The sequence below is a fragment of the Apteryx mantelli genome, chromosome 1 (assembly GCF_036417845.1).
Source record: "Apteryx mantelli isolate bAptMan1 chromosome 1, bAptMan1.hap1, whole genome shotgun sequence".
NCBI lineage: Eukaryota > Metazoa > Chordata > Aves > Apterygiformes > Apterygidae > Apteryx > Apteryx mantelli.
The window spans coordinates 145,524,478-145,544,461 of NC_089978.1; the positions used below are offsets into that span (position 1 = coordinate 145,524,478).

Sequence of the window (19,984 nt, forward strand, 5' to 3'; positions counted from 1 at the left end):
CCTTTATACCATGTTTTAGCCTTTTTGTGCTTGGAACAAGGAAAACTTGCTATATGTCAGCCTTTACCTTATGTAATAATGTATGTCGATAGGCTTTACGATTTTTGTTTTGTGCTTTTTCCTTTGCATATTACCATCACTGATTAGGTTAGTAAGGCTCTTAACTTTAGTGTGCAAGTTGATGAAAGTTATATGCAGTATTTTGGAAATGATATACTGTCAGCAAATCTTCATTAGCAGGTTCCTTGATTTGTTGAAGAAACTATTATAGCATGTGAGTCACAGTCAGAGGGTTGCAGCATTTGCCTGTTTCTGAGTGGGCATGAGAAGGAAAAGAATTAAGTTCCTTTCATTAGGTTATTGAATACATTTTGGAAGAACAGGGGCAGGCATATTGACATCAGAGGAAGGACACTGACTATAATGGGAACATAGGTGTCTATACTACAGACTTCTAAAGTTAGGTGAGAGAAAGCCACCTGTGGCTTCCACAAGTAGGCAAAAACCTGGGTAGAGCCAATACAGTGATAGACTTGTAGTTGATCTTAATGATAATAATCACATCTGAATGTTTTTCCTGCATGTCCAGGGCACTGCAGTTGTAAAAATATATTTGAAACTTATGAAATGAGGAGAAAAAAAATCTAAAGCGATTCCCCTTGTGCCAAATCAAAGTTCCTGTCTTGAAGGAAAGGTATACGAAATGTATAATTAATGCTCTCTCAGATATATAGTAGTTAACAAAAAAAGAAAAGTGTGTGTATTTATTTTAATATGGCCTTTTAAAACATTCCATTATCTGCTGAAAAAGTATAGTATTATAATGCATGAAGGAAAGCTGATACAAATTTAATCGAGCCTTTAATATGAGGAGAAGCATATTTCAAGGTGGATCACACACAAAACTGTGGCACACTATTCATTGAACACTTTATTGCAGACCAAAAATGAATGATTTATAAAGTGTTATTAGAAATAAATTGCTAACTTACTCCTCCTTCCAAAAAAAAATATTTCCTGATCACTGTCAGTACAAGTCTTCACTACTGGTGCCAAGGAGTACTGGATAGGCTGTTCCAATGTGCCGTCCATGGCGACAAACGACTATCTGCAGCTCATATTCCTCTATCTTCACTGTTTCATGTATGATGTTTTCTTTAGACAGCAGAAAAACGATGGTGTAAAGGGCAAATTCAAACTCAGGGCTGACACCAATAAAGGTGCTTCCAATTGGCTTTACCAAGCCCTTCCAAGTGAACTGGAGGCTCAAAACTTGGTCATCTTTGTCGGGCTGAAAGCAGAAACAACCGGTGGAATAATCTCCAACAGAGTTGTGACCAGACAGCTACAATTTTAGATTCTGGATTTTAGAAGAAATTGCAGGATTCAGTCACTCTACCATCCAGGGGTTTGCGTCAAGAGTGAGCACTGGGAATGAGGGATGTAAAAGAACTGTTCCAGATGTAAGCCCACAGTTCAGACTCCTTTTAAATTTTATTGGATGTAAGTGGTTCCTGTTTATGGTTCCAGGCCTTGTTTTATCTTTCCCACCTAAAGTAATCTTACACCTCTGAAGACAATAGATAAAAAGCAGTTTAGGCCAGTGCCCTTGCTTTTTTCCTCTATTCCCATTCCCCGAAAGATACCAAAATAGAGTAGACTCCTTTAATATTGAATGCCATTTCAAATGAATTATAGCTGGCATTTTTATAGAAGGCCAAGAAGTAAGTTAGTCTCACAGCTCATAGCGATACTCATTGAGAAGCAGGTGTTACAGATGAGTGTCCAATCCCTTTGAGCTCCTTTGCCTGTCCCAGTCTGGACCTCTCTCTAGCCCATTGCCACAGTGAATCTGTCTCTATTGCAGGTGATCTGTGACTAGAAAGTCTGAAACCTATGCTCTGGAGAGACCAAGATACAGAACTGGCTTCTTTGAGCTTCTGTGATAGATTCAAGGACAATACCTGGAGAGGCACGTGATGTCCCTCACCCTGCCATATCCCTGCTATGCCAGGGTCCTATAGCTGGAGTAGAGCCTTTTCCCTATCCTCTGGAGCATATGTGTTCATTTGTATCCATTAAGCTTCAGCAATGTTGCAGTTCCCTAAACACCAGCACTGCTGTTAGTTTTATGTGCAAAAGGAGCTGGGCTCAAGGGAGTGCTAGTATTTCTTCTGCTTGTATACACCTGGGCAAGATTAGGTTCAAAGCATTTGAGCCTATAGCAGTAGTATCTGTTTGCACGTGTAGTAAGGAATGGCAGAGAGGACCAGCTTCTACTACCTAGGCATTGGAAGTACCTGTGCTCCATTTGGCGCCGTACCTATATCCATGCTCCATTTGGCACTGTAACGGTTCCTCACAGACTGCTCAGCATTCACGCCGGCACATTCGCAATAGCGTAGTGTCACCGGCGGCACCCACAGCACCCACCTCCAATGCCTGGGGGACCCACACTGCACTGGTGAGCTGGCTTCTATGGCACCTGCTAGGCTGCACAGGCAAGACCCCTGGGGCCAGCACAACCTGACCGTGCACAGAAGGACCCTCTAACCAGTAAGAAAATACAACTGAAAAGCTCGCCAGACATACTTTGGCATCCCATGCTTTCGCTGGGTACTAGAAAGATCCCTAAGACTCTGTGAAAGAGGACAGAGGCCCTCATCTGCTTCCTTTAGAATTGGTGGAATAGCACTTTCCTGCCAGGAAAAATAAAAAACAACCATGCCCACCAGTTTGTAGAGCCCCATTTGTACAGTGCCCTGGTAGCCAAGCTGTTGGAGCTGCCCTAAGATGGACAGTAACAGCCCAGCCCATCGTTGTGCCCTGGGAGCAACTGAGAGGGGACAGCTAGTGGCTCAGGGGCTAACCATGCAATGCTGTCTGGTCCAGCCCCCACCAAACACTGCTGCCAAGGGGACATGGCATTTGGGGCAGGTGCATCAGCCTGTGCTCTCCTCACCCACCTCAGAGTAAGCAGTAGATCTAGACAAAACTTTCTATTTTACCTCATAAGCTTGAATGCAATATCCTAAAATAGCTTTGAAGCTTCACTTTTTGGTACTCTGGTTCCAAGCTGTCAGTGCCTCATAATTTTCAGAGCTGAGATTTACAGGCCTTGGGTTGGAAGAAGGAAGCAACAGCACCAAATAAGTCTAATTCAAAAGTCACTGAAGCTGAAGAAGTCTTTTCAATAGCTTCAGCTTCCAAAGGGTGAGCTCCCAGATCTCCTAGTCCTAAGAATCCAACACTGCATATTGTACAAACCCCATAATAACTTGCCTCTTCAGCAAAGTACCTTTTCTAGCTTGGTCTTAGTAATTCCCAACATGGGACCTTTTGGAACTTATTGCACTGAGGCTTAAAAGGCATCTAGACTAACAGGTTTCTGTCCAGTTTCACTTAAAGACAAGGGAACTGCAAAGGAATTTTGTGTTTGAAGGACTAGTTTTGCTCCAAGCTTTTTAGCCTCCAGATGTCTTGAAGGAGTCCAGAACTGTAGACAGCTGCTCTATGTGCAATAGCCACAAATGACAGTAGGAAGAGGATGAGTGGGAGAAGTCAGTGACTGAGGAAATTTAGGATTCCTATAGGGAGTTAAAAATGAGGTGAGCACAGGGAAGAACCCAACCCTTGCTCTGCATCATGGTGCCTTGATTCATTACCACAGCCATTCTCTGTGGATCTATTTATCTTATCTGCAAAGGCACCCAACTCATTCTTACCCTGTTTTTATTCTTCCGGGCAACATATCCTTTGTAGTCAATTTGGTTGCGCTTTTCCTGAAGGTAAAATTGCACCCAGTTGTGCAAACCTAAGATCTGTTTACCACGCCTAATTTCTCCAACAAAAACATGTTCAAAACCACAGGAATCAAGTCTGCAATAAATCAAAAGAATAATAATTAGGTTTTTTCTTTGTTTAAATAGTTCAGATTGGCTGAGGTAAAAGGCCAGAAGAAACACAAACTTGCTTAGGTTAATCTATGAACAATTTTTCTTTTTTTTGTCAGGTTTTGTTTGGGGTTTGTTGGGTTTTCTTTCCTATTTTGCACAAAATTTGCATGAAATCTAGCCATGAAGCTAAATTTCTATTTGATGATTAAAGTTGTTAGTTAAAGCCATATGTGTGTTGTTATTTATCTTGATTTTAGCAAGGCTTTCAACACTCTCTTCCATAACATCCTTATAGACAAGCTGATGAAATGTGGACTAGATAAATGCACAGTGAGGTGGACTGAAAACTAGTTCAACTTTTGGGCTCAAAGGATTGTGATGAGTGATACAAAGTTCAGCTGGAGGCCAGTCACTAGTGATGTGTTCCAGGGGTTGATACTGGGGCCAGTGTTGTTTTAATATCTTCATTACTGACTTGGATCATGGGACAGAGTGCACCCTCAGCGTGTTGCAGAGGATACAAAACTGGGAGGAGTGGCTGATACACTGATACAGCATTGCACTGCCATTCAGAGGCAACTTGGCAGGCTAGAGAAATGGGCTGACAGGAATCTCGTGAGGTTCAGCAAAGGGAAATAAGTCCTGCACTTAGGGAGGAATAACCCCATGCACAAGTACATGCTGGGGGCCAACCAGCTCGAGAACAGCTTTGCAGAGAAGGACCTGGGTGTCCTAGTGGACAACAATGTGCCCTTGCAGCAAAGAAGGCCAGTGGCCTCCTAGGCTGCATTAAGAAGAGCTCAGCCAGCAGGTCAAGGGAGGTGATCCTTCCCCTCTACTCAGCACTTGTGAGGCCATATCTGGAGTGCTGAGTCCATTTCTAGGCTCCCCAGAACAAGAAAGACATGGACTTACTGGAGTGAGTCCCACAAAAGGCCACAAAGATGATTAAGGGATTGGAGCATCTGATATAAGAGGAGAGGCTGAGAGAGCTGGGAGTGTTTAGCCTGGAGAAGAGCAGGCTCAGGGGGGATCTTATCAATCTGTATATATATATCTGATAGATGAGAGTAAAGAAGACAAACCAGTCTCTTCTCAGTGGTGCCCAGTGACAGGATGAGTGGCAATGGGCACAAACTGAAATACAGAAAATCCCACTTAAAAATAAGAAAAAACTTTTTTAGTGGAACAGGTTGCTCAGAGAAGTTGTGGGGTCTCCAATCTTGGACATACTCAAAACTTGACTGGACAAGGCCCTGGCCTGCTCTGTCTAATCCTTCTTTGAGCAGGGGGTTTGGACTAGAGACATCCAGAGGTCCTTTCCAGCTATTTTGTGATTCTATGACTGTTTACAAACAATTACTAGAAATTGTTTTTAATTCCTACTATCTGTTTGCACAGAAAGAATTATACACCTAATGGGCATAGAGCTATAAGGACACCAGAGAAGGACTTTGATACACAAATACTGCATATCAGCTAGAATCATCAGTAAGTCTTTAAACATGGTCTGTGCAGGACCAATGAACACCTGATTTTGGACATATTTTGAGACTGTCTTCCATTTTTGTATCTAAAAGGCAGAACTCAATCTTATGTTTACATAAATCAGAATAGTGTGAGGATTACCAGGGGACATATTAATCAAACATACCTGTTGCCTTCTTTTCTGGCATAGAGCTGAAACCAGATGTCATAGAGCTGAGATTTGAAATCAGTAAGGTTTGGCTCTGCCAGGTTTTTTTTAACCAGAAATTGATGAGCTAGCTGGAGGTAAGATAACAAAGACATATACACAGTTTACTTTTCAATTCAGTGTTTGCAGTGACTAAAAAATAAGATCTGTGTTACTCACTTTCATGACTTCAGTTTCTAAGATAGCATCAAGAAAATTATTGTTTTCAGCTATTTCTTCTGGAGTCACTACTTCTGCTACACCAGTTGAAGTCTCATAGTTGTCCAATAAGGAAATAAAGGCTACAGAAAAAGAGAAACTTTCAGCATGTTCATCCTGATGAACAGAACGTATGTATAATAACACCTGTGGTGCAGCCATTAGAGAATACCAGCATATAAAAAAAGGCCATAAAATATAGCAATGCCTTGACTGACCCTAGAGAAAGACACTCCTCTATATGCCAAATTTCATTCTCAGCTACACTGTTGGGTGAATGGCTGGAGGTGACTCAAAGCCAGATTACTGCTGCACTTCTTTTTAAGATACTTATGAACAACTCCCTATTGAGCTCCCTTATGGACCCAAGTGGCTGAAGCAGTAATGACCTTCTACCAAAACAAATCACTGAACACACAGACACAGGCATATGAACTTCAGCAATGCTGACAGAAGACTTTGTGGGCATTACTTCAGTAGAGGAATAATGAAGCATGAATCTACATGAGACAGCTTGAGCTTGAGCTCATGACCACTAAATGGGTGGGTTCATTTTCTCCTTTATTCCCCTTTTGCTATCCATTCCCTCCCATCACTTTGGCTGCACCAGCTCTGACACTCAGGGGACTCTGTGGGCTGATTCAGCACAGAAAGCTGATAGAAAAATACTTGAGATCCAAAATCTAAATGTTTTCCTACCAGGTTAGTGAGCTGAAGTGACTCAGGGAAGGGTTCAGTGAATACCAGAGCTACCTCACTAGGGACAGGATTGTGTGGCTGAGAGCGGTCAGTGGAACAGAGGAAAATGGTGCTCCCCCTTATGCCAGCTGTTTGATCAGCTTAGCAACATATGTAACTCCAGCCTGGGAAAATAAAAATCAGGGAAGGAAACATATATTCATGGACATGCTCAAAATATAGCGCTGACAGAAATGCAAATGGTAGCTGTGGGCTCAGTGCTCTCTGAAAAGGACTAGAAGCTGTGAGCAAATGAGGAAGGTAGAATTTGACTTCTTTTTCAGTACATGGAAGTACATCAAAGCAATAACAGTCTCTCATCCATTTCACTTCGTAGTGGAAGACCCTCAGAGGAATCCAAATTTTGGCTAAGGCACAAACCAATGTTCTTTCTGAGGCTGAGGCTACAGATAATCTCCATGACCTCATTGCAAATGTTGGGGAAATTACCTTCAAATGACAGGCAGCCTGAAGAGCCTCACCTCCTTCTCATCTCACCATCCAAATTATACACAATGTTATATTCTAAGAATATGCATAAAAAACAAGACAGATTCTCCATGTCATTTCCATCCTTAACAAAACAACAGATCTTACTTGCAAAAGTTTTTATGCTCTTCATGCGTTCTTCATTTACGTAGTGAAACAGATGTCTGGCTGCACTGTCTTCGGTAGCACTGTCACCTGCTTTTCCCTAGGAGAAACACCACAATAAAACAACGATGAAGCAAAATGTACTTAAAGAATACAATGGCTGTCTTTATAATCAAAACAAGAAGCGTAATACTATCAAAATTCTTTGCTATGAATGATCATTTTAGGAACAAGAGAAGATATTACAGAAGAACACCCAGCATCAAGAAAAAAGACATAATCTCTGGCATTACAAGAGTTTGAAATTCCTTTGTTGACTCTTTTTCAGAGATGACTGTGATTACCCATGTGATGACACAGATTTTAAAAAGGAGATTTGGGCACCTACCTGCTCTGTTCCCTTGTAATCCACAGACCCACTGCATAAAGCTTATGAGGCCACAGAGGGGGCAGTAGAGGTATTGTTTCTCTCCTGAGTGCCAAGCCTGCTCCCCAAGCTAACCAGTCTAATCCTCCTCTCCTCCCTGCTATTGCTTAACCCATCCAACTCCCGAGTAGGATCCCTCAGGCTCAGCCCTTGTTCTTTCTTTTTGGCTTCATGACCACAGCCCCAGCCATCGCCTCAGTGCCAGGGAGGAGCTGAGACAGTTCTGTGCAGCTCCAGCAGATTTGGACAGGCAGACGTTCAGTTGTCTGAGGTTTTCAGAGACTTATAGCTGGCTCATGTTTAAGGGCATTTTAATCAAGGTTACAAATAAGCACATCCAAAACAGAAAGGAGACTTTTTCTGACGGTTTTCAAGTTCTGGCTCCAAAGAGGACATTCTCAAGGAAAGAGGGGAAAAAAGGTGAGTAGCAGTTTGTTAACATGGGCAAAGAGTAACTAGAGCCTTGTTTTGAGAAACAGAGAAGCCACATGGGAGAAGATTTGCCCCCCACACATTCTGGCCTGAGGTAGGTACTCCTCTTTCAAGTTTATCAGCAATAGAAAATTATATCTTACAATAGGAAGCAACAGTGTAGTGAAGTGTGTAAGCACTTGTCTGAGTACAAAAGTGGATACTGACTATTCAGGGACCTGCTGCAATTTGTGGCCATAGCAGATAGTTACGTTTGTGCCACACTGAGCCAGCAGGGAGTCAAATGGCTGCTCATCAAATCTGATACCTACTCCTCCATCACAGTTCCCTGGGAGTGACAGCAGCTACCCCAAAACCCTTCTCACCCACATCTCTGTGCTACTCCACACTCTCCAGGAGAGACCTAGGGATCCTCTTCCCTCTGTGTCCTCCCCCAGTCCCCTAAGAATGACTTGGGACCTGCCTTATCTTTTCCCTCAGTGCAAGTCACTCAGACCATTCATGCAGTCATACACACATACAAACACCCAGTCATACAGTCACAGAAACATCTAGAGTGGAGGGGACCTCAGGATGTCTCTAGTCCACCCTTCTGCTCAAAGTATGGTCAACACTGAATTCAGACTATATTGCTCAGGGTGTTGTCCTAATGGAGCTTGAAAACCTGCGGGGATGGAGATTTCACAACTTCTCTGGGCAACCTGTCCCATTTGCATTTGTCCCTGTTGAATTTCACGAGATTCCTTCAGCCCATTCCTCCAGCCTGTTTAGGTCTATCTGAATGGCAGCCTTGCCCTTGAGCATATTGACTGCTTCCCCCCAGTTTGCTGGCGGCTGCAAACTTGGAAAGGTTGCATTCTGTCTCCTCCTCCAGGTCATTGATAAAGATATTAAATAGTACAGGATGAAAGACAGACCCTTGAGGAACTCCACTTGTAACCAGCTTCCAGGTAGAGTGTGAACCATTAACACACTCAGCCTCCGGCCTTCTCTGTACTATTCCCTCTCCCAAGTGACTCTTCCCCATCAGGAAGTCCTGACTGTACCATTAATGAAAATTATGAAGCATAGGCAGCTCTTAACAAAAGGCAGTTTCACCTATGCCTTTTCCTACAACACCATCCTGCCCTTAATCCTTATGTTACTTAGTAATTAATTACCTGCAGTTCAATTGTGTAGTCTTTCCCAGGCATAAAGCGGTTAACATCCATATCCCACATCTCATTGAAAAGTTTAGAAAGTTCATGGTTTAAGGCCTTCCTGCCAAGAAACACAGCGAAATACACATGTTGAAAAAGACACATACTGTTAGGTCTTTATGAAAGACACTTCTAGAGTCTTTTAGTGTCACTCTAACTATGTTCTGGATACTAATTTGTCATCAGGAGAGCTCCCTCTTTTCCCAACACCTTGCTGTCAGTGTTGCTGTGAAAACCATATAGCATATGGTTGATGTTAATACCTAAAGAATACAAGTAATCTGTAAGGGAATTTGAGCCTCTTCCCTGAAGTTATTTTAGAATATATTTTAACAAAATTCCTGTCAGTAAGCTTCCCTGCTGTTTTCCATGCACTAAAATAAAAATGAAGATGCTGGTGTTTCATTCAGAAGGATTCTACATACAAATCACTGGCAAGCAGGAGACTGTTATCAGCAGGCAACATGCAGCAACACTACTCAACAAAGCAGGAAGCAAAAATTCTCTCTATGATTGCTTTTCTAGCAGCAATCTTATACACATTCTTTCTTCCAATTTCCTGCATCTCAGTACTGCAGGACCCCCCATCAGAGATGCTGTCCTTTGCGCATATGCATGGTTACACTGGCATAAAGCTAGAGTAATGAAGGGTCACTAAGACACTAAACACAGAGGCGCCATACAATAAAATTCTCCTGTGCACTGATCCTAAATGCTCATACAAACCTACCTAGGCTGGTCCTTTCCTCATTTTAATGGACTTTTACCCTGCATAATTGTGGATAGTTCTCAGAAATCTATCCATCCATTCATCAACAAGATTTAGGAAGATTTGTTATTGTGATGAACTGCCCAAGAGTAGCTCCAGTTCCAGGACATTATGTCCACACTGACAGACAAGGTCAACACAGAATATGGTAGAGAAGAAAGAGGACTGGATTAGTCTTAAAATGACTGACAGTTGAATTAATCAGTTACAAACCAGCACATGCATCGAAGCCCAGAAAAGAACTCCTGATCTTCTGCTCTAAAGCAGATGTTTTCAAGATGAAAAGTGCAGAAGTTTGTCAATGTGGGCTTTTTTTTTTTTTTTTTTCCAAATAGCCATTTGAGCAACTTGCCATGTTTTTAACAACTGGTTCTCCCAAACTGGACCAAGGCACCTTTAGCCCAGCTCTGAACCTCCTGACTGATAACTGTTATGTCCTCTCTTTCTATTCTGGACAGGCTGGAGATACTGCATCCTCAAGCCAGTGGCAGATTGCATGCTGTCCAGCAGAAAGAGCAAACAAATACAGTGGTAAGTTCACAAACAGTCTCCTGACGTGGCAGCCTAGATGTGACTGCACAGAGAAAGCTGTGTAACCTGCAGCAGGAGAGCAAGGAAGAGTGAAACAGTGAGCCAGACAGGCACACCCTGTTGTTGGCAGGGAAGGCACAGAACTCATAGCAGAAAAGAGGGCATTAGTCAAATGGTGGGAGATTGCTTCAGAAGCAATACAGCAAGATTTTACGTGCCTTCTCCTGTACTAGACCGAGCTTTGCGGCTGGCTCAGAAACTGCTGTTCTACATGCCATGTTGATGGAAAAAGAAAGTAGCAAACTGTGCCTGGAGAACTGCAATTTTTTTTTGCCTCATTGAGCAGTCCTTTTTCTCTGGGATGTAGCCCCTACAACCTAAGATTAAAGTCCCCCAAAAGTCCTCAAGGACTTATTGCCTAAAGAAATTCATACCCCTGAGTTAAGAGCCAAAATCAGCTTCTTTGCATTAATGAACTAGAGGATAAACTGCAGCAGCTCAAGAGCATGAAGCACATCTGATATTCAGTGTGAGGAAAGCAACCTCCTACAGAAGGGTAGGGCAGACAATTGTAACTACTTCGGCTGCCACACCTAAATCTCCTGCAACCAGGAATCTGAGCCATCATCTACCTGAACTATGCTGGAGGCACTGACGGTCCGTTTTTGCTCTGGCTCTGTGATACTTTGAGATTATTGTTGATGGGAAAATCTACAAAATCACTTGATTTTGAACTGGGCTTGAACAGGTATGAAATAACTGAAAGAAGGAACAGGACTAAAAGTTCTAGTATATGGGAGCCAAAGGATATGTTTATTGCCTGGGTTAAACATGAATATGAAGGAAGGTTTTTGCATGGAACAAGTATTTGCATAGGTCTTACAGTGGAGTAGAATGATGCTGTCATAGAGCAGATATATTTAGCCCTTGCCCAACCCCTGCTCTGCATATAAAGTAAAAGTGTGGCTTGTGGCATCACATTAACCATATCGACTGTACAGCCCATACAGGATACCCACTCAACTTCAGAGGGAATTAGCTGTCCAACATATCACAGAGGCAAGCAAGAGCAGCATTTTTATTTATTTCCAACTCTACCTCCACAATCTTTCCTGAGTCTTGAGGACAGTAATTCCTCCTCTGAAGAGCTTACAGACCAGCACTAAACAGAAAATTGTTCATCTCATTAGCTCAGCTGAAGTCCCAAGAACAGGATCTGCAAGTTCACAGAAGACTACCAAAGACGTTTTTCAAACTTCAAATGCTGTCTACATTCACGCTACCTTGGAGTGACCTAATTTTACTGGGTCACTTCTCTTCTGCTTTCTGGATGTTTCTGTTGTCTACTCCACTGCATCGACTGATATTATCTGTTTGAATACGTCCATGCTATGTTTAATGCAGTTTTTGCCTTATTGCCTTCACCTAAGTTACTACCCACAGTGGAGAGGTGCTGTCTATTGAACATTCAAGGTATGTGAAATATTAGGGGGGGGGTTAGCTTTTTTTTAGTATTTTGTACTATATGTGTAGTATTATGTATACATATATTTTAGTAGATAAGTATTTTGGTGAAAATTGTCTTTTCCATACAGGAAATCTGTCGTTCCCTGCAAAACCTCCTGCTTGTTCTTGGTCCTGGTCTGCTCTTGGCAGATTTGTGTTGTTTATGAAGGACAGTTGGGCTCTGTTTCGTCTTTCCTCCTCTAGAAATGTTATGATATATTCCATGCACTCATGGAGACAAGTTCAAAGCGTCTTTACTTGGAAGAGGGTTACAGCAAGAGCATACCTACGGATTTCAGTCCTCATATTTATTTAATAAACATACTCCTGCTAAACATATTCCTGCATTCAGAAAATGTGCCCCAAGACTTTAAAATCACTTAATTTTATAAAATAAATGCCTTTTCTCTCCTTTTCCTCTGCTGGGTGCTACCACAATATCATCAGGGACTCTCCAGCTCCTTTTTGGCGTCCCTTTCATTTCCAAAAAGAGGAGAGAGAGCAGCTGCACACATTTTACCTGAAAGTTAGAATAAAGAGAAATATATCCCTGCCAAAGCAAAGAACTTGTTTGGCGACTTATATAGTCATCTTGTAAAAACTGTTTCTGGACAGTATTTCTTTAAAAAAAGGCCTGTAATTTAACCTACACATGTGAGGTAAGACAACTTCAAAGTGAAGAAGCCCAACACCTTCATGTAAATCTATGACACATAGCATTTAGGTAAATGCTATGTGTTTCATGAAAAAGAGTATTGTGTATTTACCTTCTGGTTTTCAATATGATTGCACGTATCATTCAAATCAGAGGTCTTTATCATTCATTTATAATCCCCTCCCTATAGTGATATCCCTCAGCTGTTAGATTTGTGATTTGGAATAAATCATTTTTACACATGAAGTCTGGCCAATTGGATTTTGTCCAGTTGGAGTCTTGCTCAAATCTCCTTAAGTGCACAAAACACCAGCCCATCAACAAAAACCACTTACTCGCAGTAAGTAAGAGCTGAGAAGACTTTTAGGGAGAATCTTTGCAACACTAACTCTAAGGTAACAGCAGTACAGCTAGAGCAAAAGAATCTCCATTGTTATTATTGCTTTCAAATGAAACATTTACATGATATGCCACTTTTTCAAAGTGATTTTCTTGTATGAAACCTTCACTCTGCACAAAACAATTCCCCAACATGAAATATTTTATTGTGATAAACCAGAAATGACTCAAGAGATGAAGAGAATTAAAGGGTCAGCAGAGAATCAGGTCAGCAAGTCAAATCAAGAAAAATATATATTGCCAATGGTCACACAGAGCTCTGCAAAGAAGGTTTGACTGAACATCTTTTCTAAAGTAAATTTATCTTCACAGGTCCTTTGAACAATGTCCAGTTGTTTTTAATCCTTTAATCTTAGTCTAGGGTGCAGAAGCATTTGGAAAGCTTGATGAGCAAACTTTTACAAGAAGTTTTCATTCATTTAAAAAAATTTGGTTCTAATGTTGTGAAATACATTCACCATCTCATAGGGTTAATACAAGATATAACAATTCTTTTGATTTTCCTCTTTCTTATATCGGTATGTATTTATTTTATTGACTCCAATAGTGTTTTTTTAGTTTAAACTAGATATTTGAAAGACAAAAGAACTAATAAGACAGGTTTTGTAGGTGGAAATGAAAATTGATTGTCAAGCGATAAAAGTAGGAAGTTATTCAGTCACTCTGACAAAGTCCTGGGCAGGCAAATGATGACTAGAGAAACAACTTTACATTATCAGCTATGTGTAAGCAAAATATAATCTTAGCATCACCCTACTTCAGCTAAAACAGTTTATGTTTCGGTTGTCTTTTTAGTCCTCACCAACTTTTTACATTGAAGTGAATTAGTAAAACAGAATAGAAACAAGAAGCAGGATTCTTGCAATGCTGCATTTCACCTAAGTCCCTTTTACACACATTTCCCAAACAAATACATCCCATTCCCATTGTCCTTGGTGTTAAAAAAAGAACTAACATGATTTTCTCTTACCCATTAGCCATGCCAGGAAGAAATCTTTCTCTTAGCAAATACACTAAGCAGAGAAAATCTGAAGCTCAGAAATCCTTCGGTAGTCCAACAAATGGAGTTGTCTCTGTCTTACACTCCACTTGCCTGCTTAGGACTGTCACTCAGTTGACAGGCAGGGCAAAAAGGCAATGAAGAAGCAGGAGGTGCTAAACCCCACAGTAAAACGTGGCAGGTAACGACAGTACCTTGCCTTGTGCCTCTGTCAGCAGAGACGCACTAATACCAGGAAGTCAGAGCCACCTCCACCAGTCTCATTCGGCATCTTATCATTGTAGGCAATCAGTACAACAAAGAATATAGACAAATATGGTGGAGCTGGCTTCATTTCCCACCTGGGTCTTGTATGTGAATTTGAGATCCTTGTACAAACTTTAGACTTTGGTCATGTCATTACTTCTGGATTTATGTTGGATTATTTATTAATAGAGTTTAGATCCCCATGTGAATTTTAGGCCCCAAAACAAAGCTCTTCAAGTCTGAAAGCCTTGACTGAAATGGACAGGCTATTCTGGTGTTACTGTTTTAGGTACAGTTATAATATGGCAATGGAAGGGAAGCTGACAATAAATCAGGGATCTAAGGAAATTATAGGTAGGGAAGAAAAAACAAACACCTTGTGCTTTTCTGCTTGCAGCTGAAATTGCTAATTGGGATCTTTTATGTGATAGGAGGCATTACAACCAGGAAATGTTTTACAAATGCAGCACTGCAGGCCTCACTGGAAGCAAATGGTGGCAGGTGCTTGTAAGCGTAGGTACTCCCTCCAGTACCTTTCCTGGGAAGCAAGCATTCATTTTGTGGCTAAATTAAAGCTTCAGTTTTAAAAGCTTATTTTTGTTTGATTGATTTTTTTTGAATTTCCTTCCTCATATTAATTAATTCCTGAAGACATAGCTTTAGGTCTTAGACTCTATATATACAGAAGCCAAATGTTTTGGCGTTAGGCTTCCATTTATACAAGTGGTTCTGTACTTCTGGTCCAGGTACCTCTTCAAAGAAACATATTAGAGATAAACAAAACTCCAGGTAATGAAGATGTCTGCCACATGAAATTGCATGTGGGACTGGACATGTAGTTAGCTCACTTAACACACTGAAAAATGAAGCTTTATTTTAACACTGGCAAGAGAAATTAACGTATCTCAAAATTCAAAATCCTTAATTTTAACAGAAGTTTTTCTTTACAATTTTTTATTACCATTTATTGCAGTTGTTGGCAAGCAAGATAAACCAAAAAATACAGTGCTTGTGTTTATCATCTGAATGTAAGAAGTCTTTTCCTAGGCTTTCATTTAAAATACATAAGTCAGTGGGCATATTCCTTCTATAACAAAGTCATAACTCCTTTAATCACATTAGTGGAAAGAGAGTTTGGGAGCCTAGGGAATTTTCTTTTACAAGCAGCATCCCCACTGGAGTTAGCAGATTTAAATTATTCTTTGATAAAATTACACCCCAGTAAACCAGGTAATGCCAGGGATCAATTTGATCCTACAGGTCAGATCAGTATCATTGCTAATGATTTCATAACCAAACTTATACTCAGATGTCTCACAAAACTTCTGTCCTATGATTTAACTGTTGAGATAAGAAAATCTTAAGGATCCCAAAGAATATAAAAGTGTCCCTTTGCCAGCAGAAACAAAGAGCTGATCAAAGGCTAATGAAAACAGCGCAGAATCCCTGTTTTTCCCAGCTCTAACACAAACAAGGTCACATTAAGAAAACCTGAATGTTCAGAGAATGATTTTGCTAACACTACGTGTTGACTTTCTCTGCTGAAGAGAACAGGCAATGTTTTGTTAAACTCCTTCCACAGGACAGGCAAAAACATCTGTGGGGATCAGGAGACTGGTTTTTTTTCTTTGCTGTGCACAAACTGAGGTATGCCTCCCCCTGCTTTTTGTTCTGCTCTTCCGGGACGAGGCAAGGTGGAGAAGATGTGCACTCATCTCACTCACATTGGAATGGCACTTCCAGAAGGCATGGGGCAACAGGCTTGCAGAAGACGGTCTACCTAACAAAATTGCCACCTCACCACCAGGCACTAAGCTTTGCCATGGTCAAGGATCAAAGAAACCTTGTGAATGAAGCCTGTTTCTAAAGAATGTAAGTAGGTCTGTGCTGCTTCTGAGAGTGAGTTTCTGGCCTAAGTATTTTGCTTTTCTAACCAAGGTGATCAATAGATGAATGCTGGTTTGTTTTAGAGAAACTCTCTTCTTTTGTCAGTTGCCTAAGCTTCCCTGAAAAGGGAAGGTGTTCATTCAGAGCTAATTTAAACCTCTTTGGTGGATCCACAGAAGATGAGCAAGGACACTGTGCTTTACCGGCTTCCTGAACCAAAGCAGCCAGGGCTCAGACGTGCCCAGAGGGCCCACATGGGCTGGCTGGACAGGGCTACTTGGGGAGACCGAGACTGGCATCGAGAACAAACACTGCATGTCCACAGCAAGCTCAGTCCTTTCCCCGGAGATGCTCAAGCAGGCCCTTGGTTCACCTTTTGTGTGAGGATATAGGGAAGAGGAAAATTCCTGAGAAATGAACTTTGCTGGACATTTCCACCAGGAGCTTTGGCTCTGGCCTTCAAGTCTCCCCAAGCTGTTCTGAGCGAGCGTCCCCACAGAGGTGTCTGGGTAACTGCTTTCTGCTGGCCTTCCAGCACGGCTGCACACTGCTGAAACCGGGCTGACATTGAACAGCACCGGAGGCACAATCCAGGCAAGTCTCAAGCTGGAGCCTCACCTTAAAGAGTCACTCCCACCACGCTCCCTGTTCCCAGTGCCCATCCTGTCTCTTATTTATCTCCCCAGTTTTCTAAGCCTCAGCATCTCAAAGAGAAACGTAAGAGAGGATTACGCAGCCAGGCGTATTTTGTCATAGAAATGCCAGAAATTAATAACTTCATCCCTGCAGCTAAGTGCCATTACCTAGAGCCTTCACATTTCCTTGCAGTGATATGACCTGTTTACCTTCGGTTTCATCTGTCAACCCGCTTTCATCTACCAGTGCTAATTCCCAGACTTAATGCGTAAGTCATGGTTGATTTATGACTGTTCTCATGATCAGATTAGCTGCCTGGGCAGACAGCAAACCTGGGGAGAAACCAAACCCAGGGAGAAAGCAGATGCTGGGACATGCAGGTGGCTCAGTACCCCCGTATGAGCCGAGTGGCCAGGGGAGGACAAAGGCACCTCTTTTTATTGTTTTTTAATCTTAATATTAGGACTATCAAATATAGGCTTTTTTGGTTAGGAGAAGCTATATCTAAGAACCATTGATGCCTGTTTACTGTAAGTTACAACATATTAATTAAAGAGCTTGGGGTGTTTTACCCTTAGCGCAGATATGAAGATGTGTTTGCTTACTAGTCATTAATTTGTATACATCGATGTAAACCAAAATTTTCTTAAGCCTGGTTGAAAACATCCTCTCTTATTCCAAAGGTCATTTTTTGTACTCTTCAGATATACATCGTCATTAATGACTTACTCCGAATTACACGCAGGGGTTGATTTTGTAGAAGTATAAGCAGGGGAAGTTGAGGCCTAAGAAGTTTGTGTGATATCTATGGATTGTTTTGTTGCAATGTCGATAAACAGAAGCTATCCTCTTCTTATCCTGAAAGGATATAGGGACTTTGTTTAAAAATAAAGATATTACAGTTTTATTAAGTAGAACACTTGTTTTTCCCACCATTATTTTTTGTTATTATGAATGGGCAAGAGAGTTGTGTTAATACCTTATGATAGTATGATAAGGACATACAAAAGTGATTGGCTTAGCTAGTGAAAAATATACATTTGTTCATTTTTTGGTACAGAGAGGCATAGCAGATAAACATGCAAAGCAGATAAATGAAGCCATGCTTAGAGGGTTTTGTTGTTGCTGTTATTTCCACAAATCCCCCAGCACGATATTTTCAGACATCATGACACTCTGCTTCCATCCGCCGGTATGAAGGCAAATAAACGAAGCGGTACGCAAACGCGACCCCGGCGGCGCTGGCGTTGCCGCCGCGCGGGGCTCGGGCGCCCTCTGGCGGGCGCCCCCAGCTCCAAGCAGCCGGTCGGGGCGAGGGAGGGAGGCCTTCGGAAGAGCGGCCCGGCGCGGGGAATAAAGGCGGCCCGATGCGGCCGGTAACGCCTCCAACGGCCGGGCCCGCCCCGGAAAGGCAGGCGGCCGCCCCTCCCCCCACCCCGTATCCCGCGGCCAGGCCGCGCCGAACCGCGCCTCAGGCGACAGCGGCTGCCGCCCGCCAACGGCCGCCGCCGCCCGCCAGGGGGCGAGCGCTGCGCGGCGCTGATTGGCGGGGCGCGGGGCCACGTGACGCGGCGGGCGGGGCGGGGCGGGGCCGCGGGGCAGGGCGGGCACCGCCGCGCCGCCTTTCCGCTTCTTGCAGGGGGCCGACATGGGGGCGCAGCTCAGCACGGTGAGGGGACCGGGCCGGGGGGGGGGAGGGCGTTGGGGCGTGCGGCCGACCCGCAGACCGACCGGGCAGGGCGAGCCCTCTCCTCCTCCGCCTTCCCTTGCCTGGGCAGCGGGCGGGAGGAGAGGGCTGGGGTTGCTGGGCGACGGGAGCGAGGCGCGGCGGCCACCACGGGCCAGGCCGCGGGCAACGGTCGGCGCCGGCCGCGGGTAACGGTTGGTCCCGGGTGGGCGGTCGTGCGCAGCTTGTGGTGCCGGTGGGATCGGCACTCGGGAAACGCCGCTGCTGCAGCCTTACCTGCCGAGCTGCGGGCGTTTGCGTTTAAACGCGGCAGGCATCGCGCTGGGCACGCCTGCAGCCGTGTCATCATCGGCTCTTTGGAAGCACTGATCGCCGACCCCTTCTGCTTCTAGATTCCTGGTCATGGTTAACTAAAGAAACCTTTGTGTCAAAGGCTGGGTGCGGAGCCTGCCTGCCGTGAGGCTAGTGCTTGATGCATGCAGCCTTTTGACAGCAGGCATTTAAGATCCTGACTGCCATAATTTTGTTTTCTCACTGCTGTCAGTGTTGCCCAAACTCACTCCAGCTAGAAATCTGGCTTTTAAGTCTTTTAATATTAAAAAGCTGTGTTCTAGCTTCTCCCATAAAGGCTGCTTTGAGCAGCCCTTAGTTTATTCACTGAGGCCTAAATGTGGATGGGAAGAGAACCATGGCATTTTGCTGTGATTTGTGTGTGTATATATAAAAATATAACTGCACTGTGAATCCCAAAATTAGACAGGCATGCCGGTGGGTATTTTTTACTAGCATTTCTGAATTTCTGTGCTCTTGCAGCTGTCAAGGTTTTTCTGTAAAATAAAGGTCATTCAAACATGTTGCAGAGATAATTAAGATTCCTGGTATGTGTATTTAATGCTTATATACTGATCATGTAGAGAGGAAAGAAGGTATTTGTTTTAATAGCTCCTTAAATACTCTGACAATAGGGTGGTTCTGTGACATTCTTGTTGCTGACTCCCATAGGCCTTGGTATTTGTGCTTGTATGAACACTGAATACTCTGGCATATAGAATAATGGTGTTTGTGTTGGTTGCTGTGGTGTGTATGTTTGGGGATTTTTTTCTTTTTACTCTCTCTGTTCCCTGAATAGCTTTTTTCAGTATCCAGACTGAAGACTTTAAAAATGTTAGCCTTGCAGCTGCTGTTGCGGTGGATATCTCTTTCAGAATCATGTTTGCTAAGTGATAGATTTGTGATTCTATCATCTTTAGCATGCATCGTTACCCTTTTCAAGCAGCTTCCTGACATATCATTTCGTTCCTCTGATACACCTGCTTAAACAGTTCCAGCTGTAGGTGCCATGAGAGGGACAGGATGGAGGTGGGTGCAAGATGTACTAATTTGGGTACAGCTGCTTACTAAATTACTTAGAAAACATTGAGGTAGATGATAAAGCTACAGAAGTAAAGAAATGTCCAGCCCTTAATCCTTACATCATCTTCAAAAACA

The 19,984-nt window shown here is 42.9% G+C and overlaps 3 protein-coding genes across 4 annotated transcripts in view; 2 read left to right on the top strand and 1 right to left on the bottom strand.

Moving 5' to 3' along the window:
- Positions 1-12,881, top strand: part of LOC106488985 (uncharacterized) — a 29,299-nt gene extending 16,418 nt beyond the window's left edge. The window contains exons 8-9 of one of the 2 annotated variants that reach the window (XR_010885726.1): positions 10,408-10,480; positions 11,482-12,881. Coding sequence is in view for 1 of the 2 variants with exons in the window: in XM_067305692.1 (XP_067161793.1) it covers positions 10,408-10,480; positions 12,076-12,190 (188 nt within the window). In the remaining variant the exon portion in view is untranslated. The remainder of the gene's footprint in view (positions 1-10,407; positions 10,481-11,481) is intronic. The other variant, XM_067305692.1, reaches the window with a different exon arrangement.
- Positions 1,001-14,758, bottom strand: LOC106488983 (poly(U)-specific endoribonuclease-B-like). The gene is made up of 7 exons (XM_013948099.2): positions 14,011-14,758; positions 9,142-9,241; positions 7,126-7,222; positions 5,752-5,873; positions 5,551-5,663; positions 3,726-3,879; positions 1,001-1,291 (listed from the first exon to the last, which is right to left on the bottom strand). Exons 1-7 carry the CDS (start codon positions 14,019-14,021, stop codon positions 1,028-1,030), a joined length of 861 nt encoding a protein of 286 aa, XP_013803553.1. The 5' UTR covers positions 14,022-14,758; the 3' UTR covers positions 1,001-1,027.
- A 3,644-nt stretch (positions 14,759-18,402) lies between these two features.
- Positions 18,403-19,984, top strand: part of CYB5R3 (cytochrome b5 reductase 3) — a 29,369-nt gene continuing 27,787 nt past the window's right edge. The window contains exon 1 of the mRNA XM_067305707.1: positions 18,403-18,478. Within this exon, the coding sequence (XP_067161808.1) occupies positions 18,458-18,478 (21 nt within the window). The 5' untranslated portion in view covers positions 18,403-18,457. The remainder of the gene's footprint in view (positions 18,479-19,984) is intronic.

Excerpts from the sequence above, each read along its gene's own strand:
- LOC106488983 (XM_013948099.2), bottom strand. Across the intron at positions 5,664-5,751 it reads TAGAAACTGAAGTCATGAAA|CTAGCTCATCAATTTCTGGT; the intron begins GTGAGTAACACA and ends TCTTACCTCCAG. Across the intron at positions 1,292-3,725 it reads CCCGGAAGAATAAAAACAGG|CCCGACAAAGATGACCAAGT; the intron begins GTAAGAATGAGT and ends TTCTGCTTTCAG.